Source organism: Salmo salar, chromosome 16 (genome assembly GCF_965601325.2).
Source record: "Salmo salar chromosome 16, fSalSal1, whole genome shotgun sequence".
Taxonomy (NCBI): Eukaryota; Metazoa; Chordata; class Actinopteri; order Salmoniformes; family Salmonidae; genus Salmo; species Salmo salar.
The window spans coordinates 62,708,059-62,726,302 of NC_138306.1; the positions used below are offsets into that span (position 1 = coordinate 62,708,059).

The 18,244-nt window shown below is 42.2% G+C and overlaps 1 protein-coding gene across 4 annotated transcripts in view; it reads left to right on the forward strand.

Annotated features, from left to right (window-relative positions):
* Window positions 1–18,244, forward strand: part of LOC106574338 (neural cell adhesion molecule 2) — a 499,358-nt gene that overhangs the window by 458,907 nt on the left and 22,207 nt on the right. For all 4 annotated transcript variants that reach the window (XM_014150199.3, XM_014150197.3, XM_045697543.2 and 1 more), the window contains exon 14: window positions 6,119–6,293. In XM_014150199.3, the coding sequence (XP_014005674.1) occupies window positions 6,119–6,293 (175 nt within the window). The remainder of the gene's footprint in view (window positions 1–6,118; window positions 6,294–18,244) is intronic.

Consider the following 18,244-nt stretch of genomic DNA (forward strand, 5'->3'; position numbering starts at 1 on the left):
TCAACATACAACTGGCTGGTTATATGATGTACCGGCAGGATAGAACAGCGGCATCTGGTAAGATAAGGGGCAGCGGACTATGTATTTTTGTAAATAACAGCTGGTGCACGATATCTAAGGAAGTCTCAAGCTATTGCTCGCCTGAGGTAGAATATCTCATGATAAGCTGGAGACCACACTACCTACCGAGAGAGTTTTCATTTGTATTCTTTGTAGCTGTTTACATACCACCACAGTCAGAGGCTGGCACTAAGACAGCATTGAATGAGCTGTATTCCACCATAAGCAAACAAGAAAACGCTCACCCAGAGGTGGTGCTCCTAGTAGCCAGGGACTTTAACCTCTAGGGTCTAGGGGGCAGTATTTTCATGGCCGGATGAAAAACGTACCCAATTTGAACAGGTTACTACTCTGGCCCAAAAAATAGAATATGCATATTATTAGTAGATGTGAATAGAAAACACTGTGAAGTTTCTAAAACTGTTTGAATGGTGTCTGTGAGTATAACAGAACTCATATGGCAGGCAAAAAAATTGAAAAAGAGAAAAATTGAATCAGGAAGTGGGAGAATTTAGAAATGTAGTTTTTGTTTTGAATCCCTTGGAAAACTACAGTGACATAGGATTTACGTTACACCTCCTAACTCTTCCATTGGCTGTCAACAATCTTTATGAACTGGTTTCAACCGTCATCTGTTACCGGGCAGATCATTTTGGCTCAGTCAATCATTGGCCAGTCTGAGGAGAGGTGTCTTATGATGCACGTGCACGTGACATCATCGTTTTTATATTTTTCTTCTGGGATGAATAGCTATTGCCCGGTTGTAAAATTATCGCAATTTTACGTAAAAAATACCCTAAAGGATTGATTGTAAACATCGTTTGACGTGTTTCTACAAACGGTGGATTTACGTCACATGGCATTGTAAAGTGTTCTGGATGGGTCAACAAAACTGACGTATTTGGACATAAATGGACTTTGCAGAACAAATGAACATTTCTTGTGAAAGTGGGTGCCCATCCGAGTGCATTCCACCGAAGATCAGCAAAGGTAAGTAAATATTTCGAACATATTGCTAGAGATTTGTCAACGCCGTGGTTGTAGGCTAACTGTATAGCTTAGCATTGAAGGCTAAGTTCTGTACTCAGAATATTGAACAATGTGCTTTTTCCGTAACGTTATTTTGAAATCTGACAAAGTGGTTGCATAAAGGAGTAGATTATCTCTAATTCTTTAAATAATTGTAATACATTTTTTCAACGTTTTTGAGTTATTCCGTAAATTAAATGTGCCTATTCATCGGGTGTTATGGGGAGAAAACATTTTCTGAACGTCACGCGCCAATGTAAAAATTGGGTTTTTGGATATAAATATAAACTTGATCGAACAAAAAATGCATGTATTGTCTAACATGATGTCCTAGGAGTGTCATCTGATGAAGATTGTCAAGGGTTAGTGCTTAATTTTAGGTGTATGTCTGGTTTTGTGATGGCTATCGTGCTTGGAAAATTGCTTTTTTTTTGCTGAGGTGCTATGCTAAAATAATCTAATGTTTTGCTTTCACCGTAAAGCCTTTTTGAAATCGGACAATGTGATTGGATTAACGAGTAGAGTATCTTTAAAATGCCGTATAATACTTGAATTTTAATTTTGCGATTATTTTGTTTTGAATATCGCGCCGTGCTATCTCACTGGCTGTTGTCCAACCAATTCCGTTAACGGGATTGTATCCTCAACTTACATCCGTTTTACCAAATTTCTATCAGCATGTTAAATGTGCAACCAGAGGAAAAAGTACCCCGGACAACCTATACTCCACACAGAGACACATGCAAAGCTCTCCCTCGCCCTCCATTTGGCAAATCCAACCATAATTCTATCCTCCTGATTCCTGTTTACAAGCAAAAATTAAGGCAGGAATCACCAGTGACTAGATGAATAAAAAAGTGGTCAGATGAAGCAGGTGCTAAGCTACAGGACTGTTTTGCTAGCACAGACTGGAATATGTTACGGGATTCTTCCGATGGCATTGAGGAGTACACCACATCAGTCACTGGCCTCATCAATAAGTGCATCGATGATGTCGTCCCCACAGTGACCGTACGTACATACCCCAACCAGAAGCCATGGATTACAGGCAGCATCCGCACTGAGCTAAAGGCTAGAGCTGCCGCTTTCAAGGACCGGGACTCTAACCCGGATGCTTATAAGAAATCCTGTTATACCCACCAATGAACCATCAAACAGGCAAAGCGTCAATACAGGACTAAGATAGAATCGTACTACACCGGCTCTGATGCTCATCGGATGTGGCAGGGCTTGCAAACCATTACAGACTACAAAGGGAAGCACAGCCGAGAGCTGCCCAGTGACACGAGCCTACAAGACGAGCTAAACTAGTTCTATGCTCGCCATGAGGCAAATAACACTGAAACATGCATGAGAGCACCAGCTGTTCTGGAAGACTGTGTGATCGCGCTCTCCGCCGCCGATGTGAGTAAGACCTTTGAACAGGTCAACATTCAGACAGATTACCAGGACGTGTACTGCGAGCATGCGCCGACCAACTGGCAAGTGTCTTCACTGACATTTTCTATCTCTCCCTGTCCGAGTCTGTAATACCAACATGTTTTAAGCAGACCACCATAGTGCCTATGCCCAAGAACACTAAGATCACCTGCCTAAATGACTACCGACCCATAACACTCACATCTGTAGCCATGAAGTCCTTTGAAAGGCTGGTCATGACTCACATCAACATCATCATCCCAGAAACGCTAGACCCACTCTAATTTGCATACCGCCCCAACAGATTCACAGATGGCGCAGTTGCTATTGCACTTCACTCTGCCCTCTCCCACCTGGACAAGAGGAACACTTATGTGAGAATGCTGTTCATTGAGTATAGCTCAGCGTTCAACACAATAGTGCCCTCCAAGCTCATCACTAAGCTCAGGATCCAGGGACTGAACACCTTCTGCAACTGGATCCTGGACTTTCTGACGGGCTGCTCCCAGGTGGTGAGGGTAGGCAAAAACACATCTGCCACGTTGATCCTCATACACGGGGGCCCCTCAGGGGTCCGTGCTTAGTCCCCTCCTGTACTCCCTCTTAACCCACGACTGCATGGCCGTGCATGACTCCAACACCATCATTAAGTTTGCTGACGACATGACGGGGGTAGGCCTGATCACTTATGATGATGAGACAGCCTATAGGGAAGAGGTCAGTGACTTGGCAGTGCGGTTCCAGAACAACAACCTCTCCCTCAATGTCAGCAAGACGAGAGAGCTGATTGTGGACTACAAGACATGGAGGGCCAAGCATGCCCCCATCCGCATTGACAGGGCTGTAGAGGAGTGGGTCGAGAGCTTCAGGTTCCTTGGTGTCCACATCACTAAGGAGTTAACATGGTGCACAAATACCAAAACAGTCTTGAAGAAGGCACGACAATGGCTCTTCCCCCCTCAGGAGGCTGAAAATATTTTTCATGGGCCCTCAGGTTGCTATGAGAACTGCAAATGTGTTTTTACCTGCACTCTTAGTGGGGCATCACAAAGCCATTTCCTGTGCATTCCTTCATGTTGTGCTGAAAAAAGGAAAAGGTATTCTTAAAAAAACATTTATTCTAGTGTCAAAATTGACTGCAAAGTGTAAATAGGATAATTTTGGACATAAAGTTAGTCTCGTCTAAAACGGAGTTTGGAACCTCAGTACGTCACGAGTAAATTAAGGTTGAGTTTGGATCACAATTATGCCAACAAATCATGCCCCCTTTTGCCAAGGTCATGTGCAGTCTACTCGGTGACACCCACAGAACACAACTTTGAAGAGTTGTTGTACCTCATATTGCGGGACTCTGAAACCACTGTGAAATGAGCCATATTAAGCTTGTCAGTCAACCTACTATGTGTATCCTATTGGACATTCGTATTGCATTGTACATCCTTACCATTGGATTGTGGATCAATGAAATAGGGTAGTCAAATTCCCTCAATAAGAGCTGTGACGCTAATATTTATGTAAACTCTTCACAGTTATGTTCTGTGGGTGTCGCTGAGTAGACTGATACTCTATTTCATTGATCCATAGGTAAGGCTGTCCATAGGTAAGGCTGTACAGTGAAATATAGGTATGCCCCCAATGCAATTCTGAAGTCTAATATGTCCACAGTGCGATTAGCAGATTTGTACTTTTTTTGTCCAATTAACAAATTATTGTCTTTTGTTGAAATGATATAACAACTTTCCAAACTTGTTGAGCATTTAGTTCAAATAAGGCCCTAAAAATTGTCAAAGACTCCAGCCACCGAAGTCATAGACTGTGCTACCGCATAGGAAGCGGCACGGATGCACTAAGTTTGGAACCAACATGACTCTGAACAGCTTCTACCCCCAAGCCATAAGAATGCTAAATAGTTAACCAATCGCTACCTGGACTTGCATTGACACTTCTTGCACTAAATCTTTCGACTCATCACACATGCTCCTGCCACTGTTTGTCTATCCTGTTGCCTAGTCACTTTTCCCCTACCTATATTTACATATCTACTTAAATTACCTCGTACCCCTGCACATTGACTCGGCCCTGGTACCCCATGTATATAGCCTAGTTATTGTTACTTAATGTGTATTTATTCCTTATATTGTTATTTTTCTATAATTGTTTTATTTTTCTCTCTGCTTTGCTCAGAAGTAAGTAACAAAGCATGTCACTGTTAGTCTAAACCTGTTGTTTATTAAGCATATGACAAATAAAACCGGATTTGATTTGGATTTGATTTGGATCTATTACAACAATGTTCTTGACTCTGGATCAAAATAATATTTTCTCCGAATATTCAGACAAACATAAAGGTTAGGTACACTCACAATGTAATTACATTACATGGCCAAAAGTATGTGGACACCTGCTCGTCGAACATCTCATTACAAAATCATGGAAATTAATATGTTGGTCCCCCTTTTGCCAGCCTCCACTCTTCTGGAAAGGCTTTCCAGTAGATACTGGAACATTGCTGCGGGGACTTGCTTCCATTCAGCCACAAGAGCATTAGTGAGGCTCACAGTCGGTGTTCCAATTCAGCCAAAAGGTGTTTCATGGGGTTCAGTCCAGGGCTCTGTGCAGGTCAGTCAAGTTCTTCCACACTGATCTCAACAAACCATTTCTGTATGGACCTCACTTTTTGCACGGGGGCATTGTCATGCTGATACAGGAAAAGGCCTTCCCCCTAACTGTTGCCACAAAGTTGTAAGCATAGAATCGTCTGGAATGTAATTGTATGCTGTAGCGTTAAGATTTCCCTTCACTGGAACTAAGGGGATTAGCCCGAACCATGAAAAACAGCCCCAGACCATTATTCCCCTTCCACCAAACTTTACATTTGGCGCTATGCAGCATTCTCTTGGCATCAGCAAAACCCATTTGTGTCTGTTGGACTGATAGATGGTGAAGCGTGATTCATCACTCCAGAGAACGTGTTTTCAATGCTCCAGAGTCCAAAGGCGGCAAGCTTTACACCACTCCGGCCGATGTCTTGTGTGCGGCTACTCGGCCATGGAAACTAATTTCATGAAGCATCCGACAAACAGTTCTTGTGCTGACGTTGCTTCCAGAGGCGGTTTGGAACTTGGTAGTGACGAGCTTGTGTGGCCTACCACTTCGCGGCTGAGGCGTTGTTGTTCCTAGATGTTTCCACTTCACAAAAACACTGCCAGTGTTTGTCTATGAAGATTGCATGGCTGTGTGCTCGATTTAAAGAAACCTGTCAGCAACAGTTGTAGCTGAATTTGCTGAATCCACACATTTTAAGGGGAGTCCACCTACTTTTGGCCATGTAATGTACTTTGATCTATATTTGATTTGATCATATAAAGATGAAGTGTATACAAAGGCTGTAACTTACCGAGCGTACTTGTTCTTATACTGTCTTTAACACTCTCTCTCTCCCTATCTCTTCCCCTTTCTTTCTCTCATCCTTTCTTCTTTCCCCCTTCCTCCCTCAATACCCTGTTCCCCATCTAACCCTCTGTCTCTCTCCCTCCCATATTCCCCTCCCCCTTTCTCTCTTTTTGCTTCTCTCCTTCTGCTCTCTCCACCCTCCACCCCCTCTCCATAGGACAAGGAGGAGCAGTGGATGACAAAGCTGGTGTCGGGGCAGCATGACTTTGCCCTGCTGCAGCCGCTGCAGTGGAACACGCGCTACGAGGTGGAGATCACAGCTCGCAACGTCAAGGGCCTCTCGGAGCCCACCTTCTACCAGTTCTTCATGCCCCAGAAACCCGACATCATAGGTACACACAGTTGTGGGACTTGCATGTTCAAGCATGCATACACACAGACCATACTGACAAAAATCCTTAGACAAACACACACACAAAGACAGTTATGCACACAGACAGACACAAAGTTGTGTTTATATTCACTGACACTCACAGATGCCCCCACGCACACACACACACACTAGTGGTGGCTGGTGACACTTTAAATGGGGGGGACGGGCTCATAGTACAGCTGGTTTCCATGTGTTTGATACCATTCCATTTACTCCATTCCATTCATTATTATGAGCCGTCCTCCCCTTACCAACCTCCTGTGACACACACTGCTGGGCGCAAATACATACAGTGCCTTCGGAAAGTATTCAGACCCCTTGACTTTAAAAAAAAAAATGATGTTACAGCCTTATTCTAAAATGGATTAAAAATGTAAAAAATAATTATCAGCAAACTACACACAATACCCCATAATGAGAACACGAAAACAGGTTTTTAGAAATGTTTGCAAATGTATTAAAAATAAAAAACTGAAATACCTTATTTACATAAGTATTCAGCTCCTTTGCTATGAGACCCGCAATTTAGCCAAGGTGCATCCTGTTTCCATTAATCATCCTATCCTTGAGATGTTTCTACAAGTTGATTGGAGTACACCTGTGGTAAATTCAATTGATTGAACATGATTTGGAAAGGTACACACCTGTCTAATTAAGGTCCCACAGTTGACATTGCATGTCAGAGCAAATACCAAGCCATGAGGTCGAAGGAATTGTCCGTAGAGCTCCAAGACAGGATTGTGTCGAGGCACAGATCAGGGCAAGGCTATCAAAAACATTATGCAGCATTGAAGGTCCCCAAGAACACAGTTCATTCTAAAATGGAAGATGTTTGGAACCACCAAGACTCTTCCTAATGCTGGCCGCCCAGCCAAACTGAGCAATCGCCTCTATTTCGCCTCTATGGCCTATTTATTGCCTATCTCCCTACTCTTCTACATTTGCACACACTGTACATAGCAATTGGCGGAGAAGGGCCTTGGTCAGGGAGGTGACCAAGAACCTGATGGTCACTCTGTCAGAGATCTAGAGTTCCTCTGTGGAGATAGGAGAACCTTCCAAGAGGACAACCATCTCTGCAGCACTCCACCAATCAGGCCTTTATGGTAGAGTGGCCAGACAGAAGCCACTCCTCAGTAAAAGGCACATGACAGCCTGCTTGGAGTATGCCAAACGGCACCTAAGACTCTCAGACCATGAGAAACAAGATTCTCTGGTCTAATGAAACTAAGATTAAACTCTTTGGCCTGAATGCCAAGCTTCACATCTGGAGGAAACCTGGCACCATCCCAATGGTGAAGCATAGTGGTGACAGTAAATCAAATCAAAGTTTATTTGTCACGTGCGCCGAATACAACAGGTGTAGACCTTACAGTGAAATGCTTACTTACAGACTCTAACCAATAGTGCAAAAAAGGTATTAGGTGAGCAATAGGTAAGTAAAGAAATAAAACAACAGTAAAAAGACAGGCTACATACAGTAGCGAGGCCATAAAAGTAGCGAGGCTACATACAGACACCGGTTAGTCAGGCTGATTGAGGTAGTATGTACATGTAGATATGGTTAAAGTAACTATGCATATATGATGAACAGAGTGTAGCAGTAGCGTAAAAGAGGGGTTGGCGGGTGGCGGGTGGCGGGACACAATGCAGATAGCCCGGTTAGCCAATGTGCAGGAGCAATGGTTGGTCGGCCCATGCCTCATGCTGTGGGGATGTTTTTCAGCTGCAGGGACTCTGAGACTAGTCAAGATCGAGGCAAATGTGAACAGAGCAAAGTACAGAGAGGTCCTTGATGAAAACCTGCTCCAGAGCGCTCAGGACCTCAGACTGGGGTGAAGGTTCACCTTCCAACAGGACAAGGACCCTAAGGACACAGCCAAGACAACGCAGGAGTGGCTTCGAGACAGGTCTCTAAATGTCCTCTTCAGCCAGATCCCAGACTTGAACTCGATCGAACATCTCTGGAGAGACCTGAAAATAGCTGTGCAGCAACATTCCCCAGCAAACCTGACAGACTCAATGCTGTAATCGCTGCCAAAGGTGCTTCAACAAAGTACTGAGTAAAGAGTCTGAATACCTGTGTAAATGTGAAATATCCGTTTTTCATGTTTTATAAATGAGCAAAACATTCTAAAAAACTGTTTTTGCTTTGTCATTATGGGGTATTGTGTGTAGATTGATGAGGGGAATAAAATATTGAATCAATTGTAGAATATGGCTATAACGTAACAAAATGTGGAAAAAGTCAAGGGGTCCGAATACTTTCTGAAGGCACTGTACATACACACACTGTACCGTACCTACTCACCCAGGTAAACCCACTGTAGAGTTATGAGCACACACTCCAATCACCTTCTATTGGGGTTATGTGTGGGCAAAGGGAGCAGGATCAAACGCAGAGAGCGTTGGTTTGATTAGGCCATGCTGTTTGAAAAGCGTATCTGTCTGGGCCTCAATGTTCCTGGGAGAGAAGAGGCTGTAGGATGCTTATCATTATCAAACAGTCCCCAGAGTTTTATGTAAAACCACACACACACACACATACACAAACCATCACAAAAAGAACAGTTTACAGTGAGTCACCACTCCCATATATTTGCCCCCCTGTGGAGCCTGATTCAAAAAACAAGGGGAGCGTGCTTTCTTTAGTGTTTACTCTTTTTGTTGCTTAGGTCGTTTCTGCTGCTGCTCATGAAGGAGCGACTGTTTGCCTCTCTCATTACTGGAGTGGCTAAACTGCCTGTGAGTTTGTGTGTGTGATCATGTGTGTGTGTGTGTGTGTGTGTGTGTGTGTGTGTGCGCTGCTCTTTAAATGGAAAACAAGGCTGCGAACACAGTGCTTAAGCCGAGTCACTTCCTGTCGTTAGCAAACAGAGGGAGTGAGAGACCAGGGGCAAAAATTTTTTTTAAACGTTTACTTTTATCCCAATTTATTTCCTGTTAATGGGTCCAATGAGAGGGAAAGGAGTGGCCAAAATGTACCAATGACAATGGAGTCACCTATCAGTATTCGTCATTAATCGCCGCCCGTGGGGTCTATTCAGGAGGAATGTTAAAGACAAATAAGATAAATGTATTATGTAGAATAGATATGATTGTCTGTTGAATAGGGATTCGTGACAGATCTATTCATTATATTTATTACTGCAACCTTCTGAATAGTTCCCTTCACTGAACAAATCCAAATTGTTTGACTTTTGATATTGTAGTGACACCATTAAATGCCTACCTGCAGTGTATCTGATATGCTGTATAACCTCCAAGGATCTACTATATGCCTCTCTCTGTGTTTCTTTTCTAAACAATCTCTATTCAATTCTCCCTCTTTATGCATTATGCATTCCCTGGGTCTGAAATTGTTGCTTTTCTTTTTTCCGCCTCTCCTCCCATTCTTTCTCTCTCCTAGATTGTCTTGCAATGAACTGCCACTACACCTCCCCTCTCCCTTACCTTTTTCCATCCATGAACTCCCCTTTGAAAAATGTCATTGATTGCCACTCTGCCCTTGGTTCCTTTCCCTCTATCCTTCTTAAATCATAGCACCACTCACGTCAGACCTCCTGAATCACTATAGAGTCTTCCCTATTTCCCTCCTAAATCCTCTCTCGTCCCGGCTGTTTCTTTTTGAATGATCTCCTTTCTGTAGGATTTTTGGCATCCATCTTGGTTTTATGTCCCCTATGTGTTTAACATATAGCCTGATGGATGTGAATGGAACGGAACATTTTGTATGTTGAATGATATGGCGAGTGTTTGTCTCTGTTTAAAGCTACCATAGAGGTAATCATTGCATATACTACTCACTTTTAACACACACCAGTGGTGCTGGTTTAAATAAATTGAAAAGAACATAACAGAAACGTCCGCAAACTATGTGCTCTTTATAACACCTTTAAAGGATCATTAAAGTTGTAAGTTGAACCACTCTTCACTGGTAATGTAAACTTCTAAAATATTCCCCTTGATAGCAACGCTACTGTTGCTATCAAAATAATAATGATGCCCAATAATGTAATTGCAGCTCTCATGAATTCCGTTTCTTTTTTCACAGGAAAACAAGACAGGGTGATGTACAGCCAATTATCTTGAACACGCCCTACCCCCCAAAAAACCCACAAGCATGTACATACAAAACACTCAACACTGTTGCAATACATTTTTTAATCAAGAGTAATTTCAGTTTGGAAATTAGCTATGTTGGGGAAGCAGCCTAGAAATGCTGTGAAAATGTTTACTTTCTTACGGAGCCACTTAGGGATCATGGAGGAGAAAAAAAGACTGGCAGGCAAATCCGTTCCCTAGTTTTTTTTTATCCATTCCCTCAGATGTTTTATTTGTTCCATGTTCTCCTTGTGTAGACTAATATGTTGTTCCCACTTGCCGAAAACATATTGCAGCCTAAATATCATTATATTAGTAAATTACATGCTTCAAATGGTGATGATTACTTAACATTTAATAGCTTATTTCCAGTTTCAGTGTTTTCATATGCCTCCAAATCATAAGGGCAAATAATAGGTAACGGGTGTGAAAAACCCCTCAACTAGCCAAAGGAATTTCAATAGCCTGAAAAGCCAGGAGCCTCACTGGCAGTCATAACTGAATGATGGACAGTACCAGTCAAAAGTATGGACACACCGTCTCATTCAAGGGTTTTTCTTTATTTTTACTATTTTCTACATTGTAGAATCATATTGGAGACATCAAAACTATGAAATAACACATATGGAATCATGTAGTAGCCAAAAAAGTGTAAATATATATATATATGAGATTCTTCAAAGTAGTCACTCTTTGCCTTGATGACAGCTTTGCACACTCTTGGCATTCTCTCAACCAGCTTCATGAGGTAGTCACCTGGAATGCATTTCAATTAACATGTGTGCCTTTTTAAAAGTTAATTAGTGGAATTTATTTCCTTCTTAATGCGTTTGAGCCAATCAGTTGTGTTGTGACAAGGTATGGGGTGGTAACAGACCAAGTCCATATTATGACAAGAACAGCTCAAATAAGCAAATAGAAAAGACAGTCCATCATTACTTTAATTAAGACATGAAAGTCAGTCGATTTCTTGAACTTTGAGCATTTCGTCAGATTCTATAATGCAACTGGCTCTTATGCGGACCAACACAGGAAAGGAAGACCCAGAGTTACCTCTGCTGCAGATGATGTCATTAGAGTTACCAGCCTCAGATATTGCAGCCCAAATAAATGCTTCACAGAATTCAAGTAACAGACACATCTCAACATCAACTGTTCAGTGGAGACTACGTGAATCAGGCCTTCATGGTCGAATTGTTGCAAAGAAACCACTGCTAAAGGACACCAATAAGAAGAAGATACTTGCTTGGGCCAAGAAATACGAGCAATGGACATTAGACCTGTGGAAATCTGTCCTTTGGTCTGATGATTCCAACTTTGAGATTTTTGGTTCTAACCGCTGTGTCTTTGTGAGAAGCCGAGTAGGTAAACAGATGATCTCCGCATGTGTGGTTCCCACTGTGAAGCATGGGAGAGAAGGTGTGATGGTGGGGGTGCTTTGCTGGTGTTTGTGATTAATTTAAAATTCAAGGCACACTTAACCAGCATGGCTACCACAGCATTCTGCAGCGATACGCAATCCCATCTGGTTTTTGCTTAGTGGGACTATCATTTGTTTTTCAACAGGACAATGACCCAACACACCTCCAGGCTGTGTAAGGGCTATTTGACCAAGTAGGAGAGTGATGGAGTGCTGCATCAGATGACCTGGCCTCCACAATCACCCGACCTCAACCCAATTGAGATGGTTTGGGATGAGTTGGACCGCAGAGTGAAGGAAAAGCAGTCAACAAGTGCTCAGCATATGTGGGAACTCCTTCAAGACTGTTGGAAAAGCATTCCAGGTGAAGCTGGTTGAGAGAATGCCAAGAGTGTGCAAAGCTGTCATCAAGGCAAAGGGTGGCTACTTTGAAGAATCTGAAATATAAAACATATTTTGATTTGTTTAAAATCTTTTGGTTACTACATGATTCCATATGTGTTTTTTCATAGTTTTGATGCCTTCACTATTATTCTACGATGTAGAAAATAGTCAAAATAAAGAAAATCCCCCTGAATGAGTGGTTGTGTCCAAACTTTTGACTGGTACTGTATGTTTACACTTTGTGCAAACTCGTATCTATGCAACTTGGACAACATGAACAGTTGTCAATTTTGGGTGCTTACCCCTCATGCATAAAGTTAGGGCCATATAAGTCCAGTAAAACATGGTGCATCCAAGCACCTGGATGTGTTTATGTTGTTTACAATTGTGCATGTGACTCATCTGAGGCAGAAAGGAAAGGCATGCAAATTTATTGTGCATCATTTCCAAGAGGCTTCGGGGGTAAAAGGTGCAATTATGCGCTCTCATCCCTGCGCTAGGCAGGTGAACATCTTGTGTGACGTAACCAACCAGGCCCAGATAGATGGCTCTTTGTTCATAACTAAAACTGATAGCTATTTGCTTTGTTGCAATGACAAATTTATTGTGCATCATTTCCAAGAGGCTTCGGGGGTAAAAGGTGCAATTATGCACTCTCATCCCTGCGCTAGGCAGGTGAACATCTTGTGTGACGTAGCCAACCAGGCACAGATAGATGGCTCTTTGTCCATAACTAAAACTGATAGCTATTTGCTTTGTTGCAATGAGCTAATTGCCAGGCTAGAGTAGGTTGCTAAGCAACTCCTTCGGAATATAGATATAGAACAGCTAAGGTCATGAAGCAGAGCCAGACGGAATTCCTGCCTAGGGATGAGAGTGCATCATTGCACCATATTTGCACCTTGAGTGGTTTTAAACGCCCGTTACTAATATGCCCTTATGATTCGGAAGCAAATGAAAATAAGCTATTGAATGGTCATTGATCACCATCATTTGAAGCATTTAGGCTGCAGTATGTTGTTGGCCAAGTGGGACTGTCATGATAGCCGACATAAAAAGAAGAGGGGACGAATACAAAATCAGAGGGAACAGATAAAAAGAAAAAGGGATTAAGCTGGCTGTTTTATTTCTTCTCCGCCATGACCCCTAAGGGGCTCCATACTTTCGCTAACATTTCTAGGCAATAATTCCTGGTGGAGCTTCTGAATATGACAGAAACTCTCCGAAAGGACAGACCATGTCAAGTCACTGTGATTACAGTCGTTTGGTTGTCAGGCGTCCCATTTAGGGGGCCATTTTGAGTCATTTGAGCTGTGTGATTTAACAAGTGGCTGATTCTAGGCCCTATCACTCCCTTCCCAGGAACACTTTTGTCTGTGCTTTACAACAATCACCACACCATCGAGCCCAAATAACCGGCCCCATTTCGTTCCACAACCCTAGCGGCAACGAGGGTACTTTGCTCTTTAAAAGTGTGTTCAGTGGTAACGCTCCGTTTGGGCTCGCCATTTTGGAGTTGCGTGCAGGCCAGATCTCGGGGCCTTTTCGTGAGTCATCATTCTTGATGAATTGTTGGAGAGTTGTTAAGGAAAGAAAGTGCCTGGATGTCTGTGTCTAATGTTTCTGTGACCTTTGGTCTTAGATGTGGAAGAGATGTAGTATACCATATAAACGGAACATTGTAAATGCACTGGGATAATGTGTGAACTTTTGGTCAAGGCAATTTTGTCTCGTAACTGCAAGGAGAATGTTTAAAATGACATTACAGAGTAGATATTATAATATTACATGCAATTCAAGCATTAAAGTGCAAAGTTATACACTTCTTAGTTTGCTTGAAATGGCATGAGAAGAATGATTTACAACATAGTCTATGTTTCTCCAGACAACACTCTAGTTTAAAACAACATATAATAGTCTTTGATGGTTTTTCCATTTCCTAATTATTGAAGTGTACTTCAGCTATGTTAAGGCTCTTTAATTCAGCCTTAGTAATGGTGGAGACTCATCATTCCTCTTATCTCTTAACTAAGAGGATCTGGTGTGGGTGTGCTGATTCTCTTCCAAGGCTTTCTCTAGTGGAGTAGCAATACTTCCCCATGGCATAGAGCACAAATTGGACCCTCAAGTCTAGCTATGATGGCGTCACACACACACACACACTCACAGTGATGTTTATCCCTAAAAACCATTAGCACCCGCAAGTTTCCGCCCAATCAACGGCTCCCGTTTTGTCATCGTTAATTGACCGACTACCTCTCAGATCTAATCAAGTCCAACCCAATGAGTGCTCTGGCCTAATGAGTTGATGACAGAGACGTAGACGTATACGGATGGCTCCCACTCCAAGAGAGATGCAGGATGACTTGCATTATTAACAGACTATCAAATTGAGCCGCTAATGGGCTAATAAATCAAGAGCCAATAGGACGTGCTTTCTAGATTAATCACATGGAATAAGCAGACTGCGAAATTGATATACATCGCCATCGGTTTGATAGGATATAGAGTAGAAGACTAGAAAGACACACAATTAGCGAATTTTAACAAACGTTGTCATTCCCGGTCTTTTCTGCTACTTTGAGCTGATTTGTCACTGCTTGGATTATGAGGATAAGATCAAAAGCTATAAGGTATAGAGTTCTATCCTCTCACTGGGGCTCTGAAACTGATGTGGGCTCTGTTATTCTCAACGACCTCAAAGACATAATTCGGCACTGCGAAAGGAAGTAGTAGTAGTAGTTGTGTTTTGAAGCCGAACCCAGGTAATATATTTGGCGGAATAGATTGGAATGAATTTCGAACACACACAAGGTAGGCAGCTAGAGCAGCTAACCCCAGAGGCACTTGACAGCATAACAAGACTTCTCCTTGTTCCCCTTTTCCGTTTACCCTCCTTTTTTCTTTATTTTCATTGTTTTCAGTCGAGAGATCTAGCTACCCGAGACCTTGAGACACCCCAGCTGTCATCGTTTGAACATTGCAAGGCACCTAATAGACATTTGTCTCTGTCAAGATTTGAATTACATTCACGAGGATTCTTTTTCATTTCACCTTATTGCTCAGCAAATTGGAAATCGGAGGTGTGAAAAGTAAAAAAGCGGCATGTATTTCCCCCCGCTTCCTTCCTTGGTCCCGCTTATTTGAAATGTGTTGCTTCACGTCCATTGATTCCCTCCAATAATAAAGAGATCAAACCAGGCTCGCAATGGAATGCACGGCAAACGACTGCTGAGCTAGCAGCTCAAGAAAGATTGATACGGTTTAGAGAGTATGTGTCACTGTGAGGAAAAAAGACACTGTTAATGGGCTCTCTCCCTTGGAATGCCCCATTTTCAATCACCAACTATTTATAATTTACTATATATGCTTTGACAATGTCCTTTCCACTATTTGAAGCGCGGTCAGTGAACCATCATACCCAGTCGGCAAATTTTGACATTGGACATTATAATGACGTTGCTTCCTACTTGTAAACTGGTTTCTAGTTATAGAGATGTCAGATTACAACCAGGTAAAAGTGTTCTTAATTATAACCCCTAAACTCTACGACATTAAAGTGATGCACTAACACTATGTTTTGTCTCTCTTTTTCTTCCTGTAATTGCCTTGATCGACAAGGATCTGCCCTGTTCTTCAAGAGGCTATAATTGAATAGTAAAGCTTTATTACTATGATTACAAGGGGTTTAAAACCGTAGAGGGCCAGAGCCACCAGCCTCCAAACCAAAGGAGTGGATTGGACAGGAACCAGGATGTGTGCGGAATGTGACTCAGCACAACAGTATAATACCCGTCTATGGCTATGACCAAATTCTCATAATGTGCTATTTAGAAGGTAACTAGGCATAAATAAAAGTAATTTGTGTCTTTTCTATGTCCTTAAATTATTATTTTCTCCTTATGCTTTGTTCAGGATGGGGTTTGTAGCAATCATCCATTATTGTTTTGTTTTGTTTTTTGTATGCGTATTCCATAGTTCTCTTTTCATAACACGACGGCTTTTGTGTGATTATTTTTATTCAATTGATTTTAATTGATTTAGTTCCATTCATCCTATGTTTGTTTAACTGTTTTATTACTACCAATGCTGAATTGATTGCATTCATTGACAAGGTCTTCAAGGCCTCACCTCTACCGCCAAAGAAAAACAGCTCCACATTAGGCTGTCTATTATTATTATTATTATTATTATTGTCTAAATCTGTTGAATCTTTCACAAAGATTTGCCCTGACCAACCTTCAGATGCGCATTCAGAGCAGTTATCAGTAATCTGAACACTTATGATTTTATACACAAACGAGTGTTTCATCAAAATATTAAAACAGACAATTGAACTGAGTTTTAATGCACTCTGAGAGCAAAATTGTTCAATACGACATTGCGCAGTTTTGATGAGAAAAGGTCAATAAGGTAAACATTTTTTATCATTGCTCTGTTTACCCTTGAGGAGTACTTGCAAAGCTATGCATGCATCTCAAATGGCACCCAATTCTCTATATACTGCACTACCGCTCACCTGGTCAAAAGTAGTGCACGATAAAGGGAATAGGGTGCCATTTGGGACGCATTCTAACATTCTTAATGGGAGACAGGAAAGTGGTTACCACCTACTAAGCTTTGGCTCATCTACCTTCAAATGAATTCAGATTCATTTGCCGACAGAGAGAGCCCCGTGGCGGAGGGAAAATATTGATCCAATCAAAGAGGTTTGCCGCTGCCTCACGTCCCATGATGCAACACTAAAAACACACTACTTTAATTTAAATTCCTAGCCACAAGGCTTTCTCTTTTTCTCATTCACTCAATCTTCCTCTCTCCTTCTGTCTCTATTCCCGCTCTTCCTTGCGCTAAACTGCTTGCTCTGACGGTGCTTGCCACTGATTGCTCTCGCTGCCAGCGTTGTTCGTTCTCGTTCAGGTGTGTCTGTAGGTGTTCGGCTCTGACCCCATGCCACAGGCTCTATTTGATCAACACCAAGGTCACCGGTGCTCACCAGTGCTCACAATTAGAAAACACCAGAGGTGTGTCCCGAATGGTACTACAGTAGTGGGACACAGCCCAGATGAGGAGAGGAGAGGAATCTGAGCTAACTGCTTGAGTGTGTATTCGCATAATATGTATGAAATTAGATATTTTTGCTGGGGTAAAAAAACAAATCTATGTGGAAATAGCTGGGGTAGCTTTCAGTGAGGGGTATCGTATGTGTTTGGTTATGACCACCTTTATCCAGGTTACCGGCGTAGGTTATGGCTCACAGTGTGTGCGTCTGTCTGTTTGTATGTCTGTCTAGCTTGGTGATGGTGCTTTCTATGTCCTCTTGTCCTACCTGGGCCTGCATTTATCTCCAACAGCCTGTGCCTGGGGTATATGACTATGAAGTGTGTGTCTGTCTGGGTTGGTTATTGGCTCACTGTGCAGGATCCTGGGCGTGAAGCATCTCAGACTATGCATATCTGGCTTGGTGAGTGACAGTGTTCTCTCTGTCCCTCTTGTCCTGCCTGTCGGAACTCTGTTGTGGAACTGGGAGCTGGGGTGTTTTACTGTATGATTTGTACTATGTCTGTCCGGGTTATTGGCAGCAGCTACTCAGAGGGGTTGGGTTAAAAGCGGAAGACACATTTCAGTTGTATCCCCCTTTCCTTTCTTCCTGGGGTCCAAACACATTAATGCACTTACATTACACATAAAACACAAGATAAAACAGCACATGATATAACATTATTACACCACAACATACAGTGCATTCAGAAAGTATTCAGACCCCTTGACTTTTTCCACATTTTGTTACGTTATAGATTTATTGTAAAATGGAATAAATAAAACCATTTCCTCATCAATATACACGCAATACCCCATAATGGCGAAGTGAAAACAGTTTTTGAGAAATGTTTGCATATCTATTCAGAATCTTTCTTATGAGACTTGAAATTGAGCTTCAGGTGCATTCTGTTTCCATTGATCAGCCTTGATGTTTCTACAACTTGATTGGGGTCCACCTG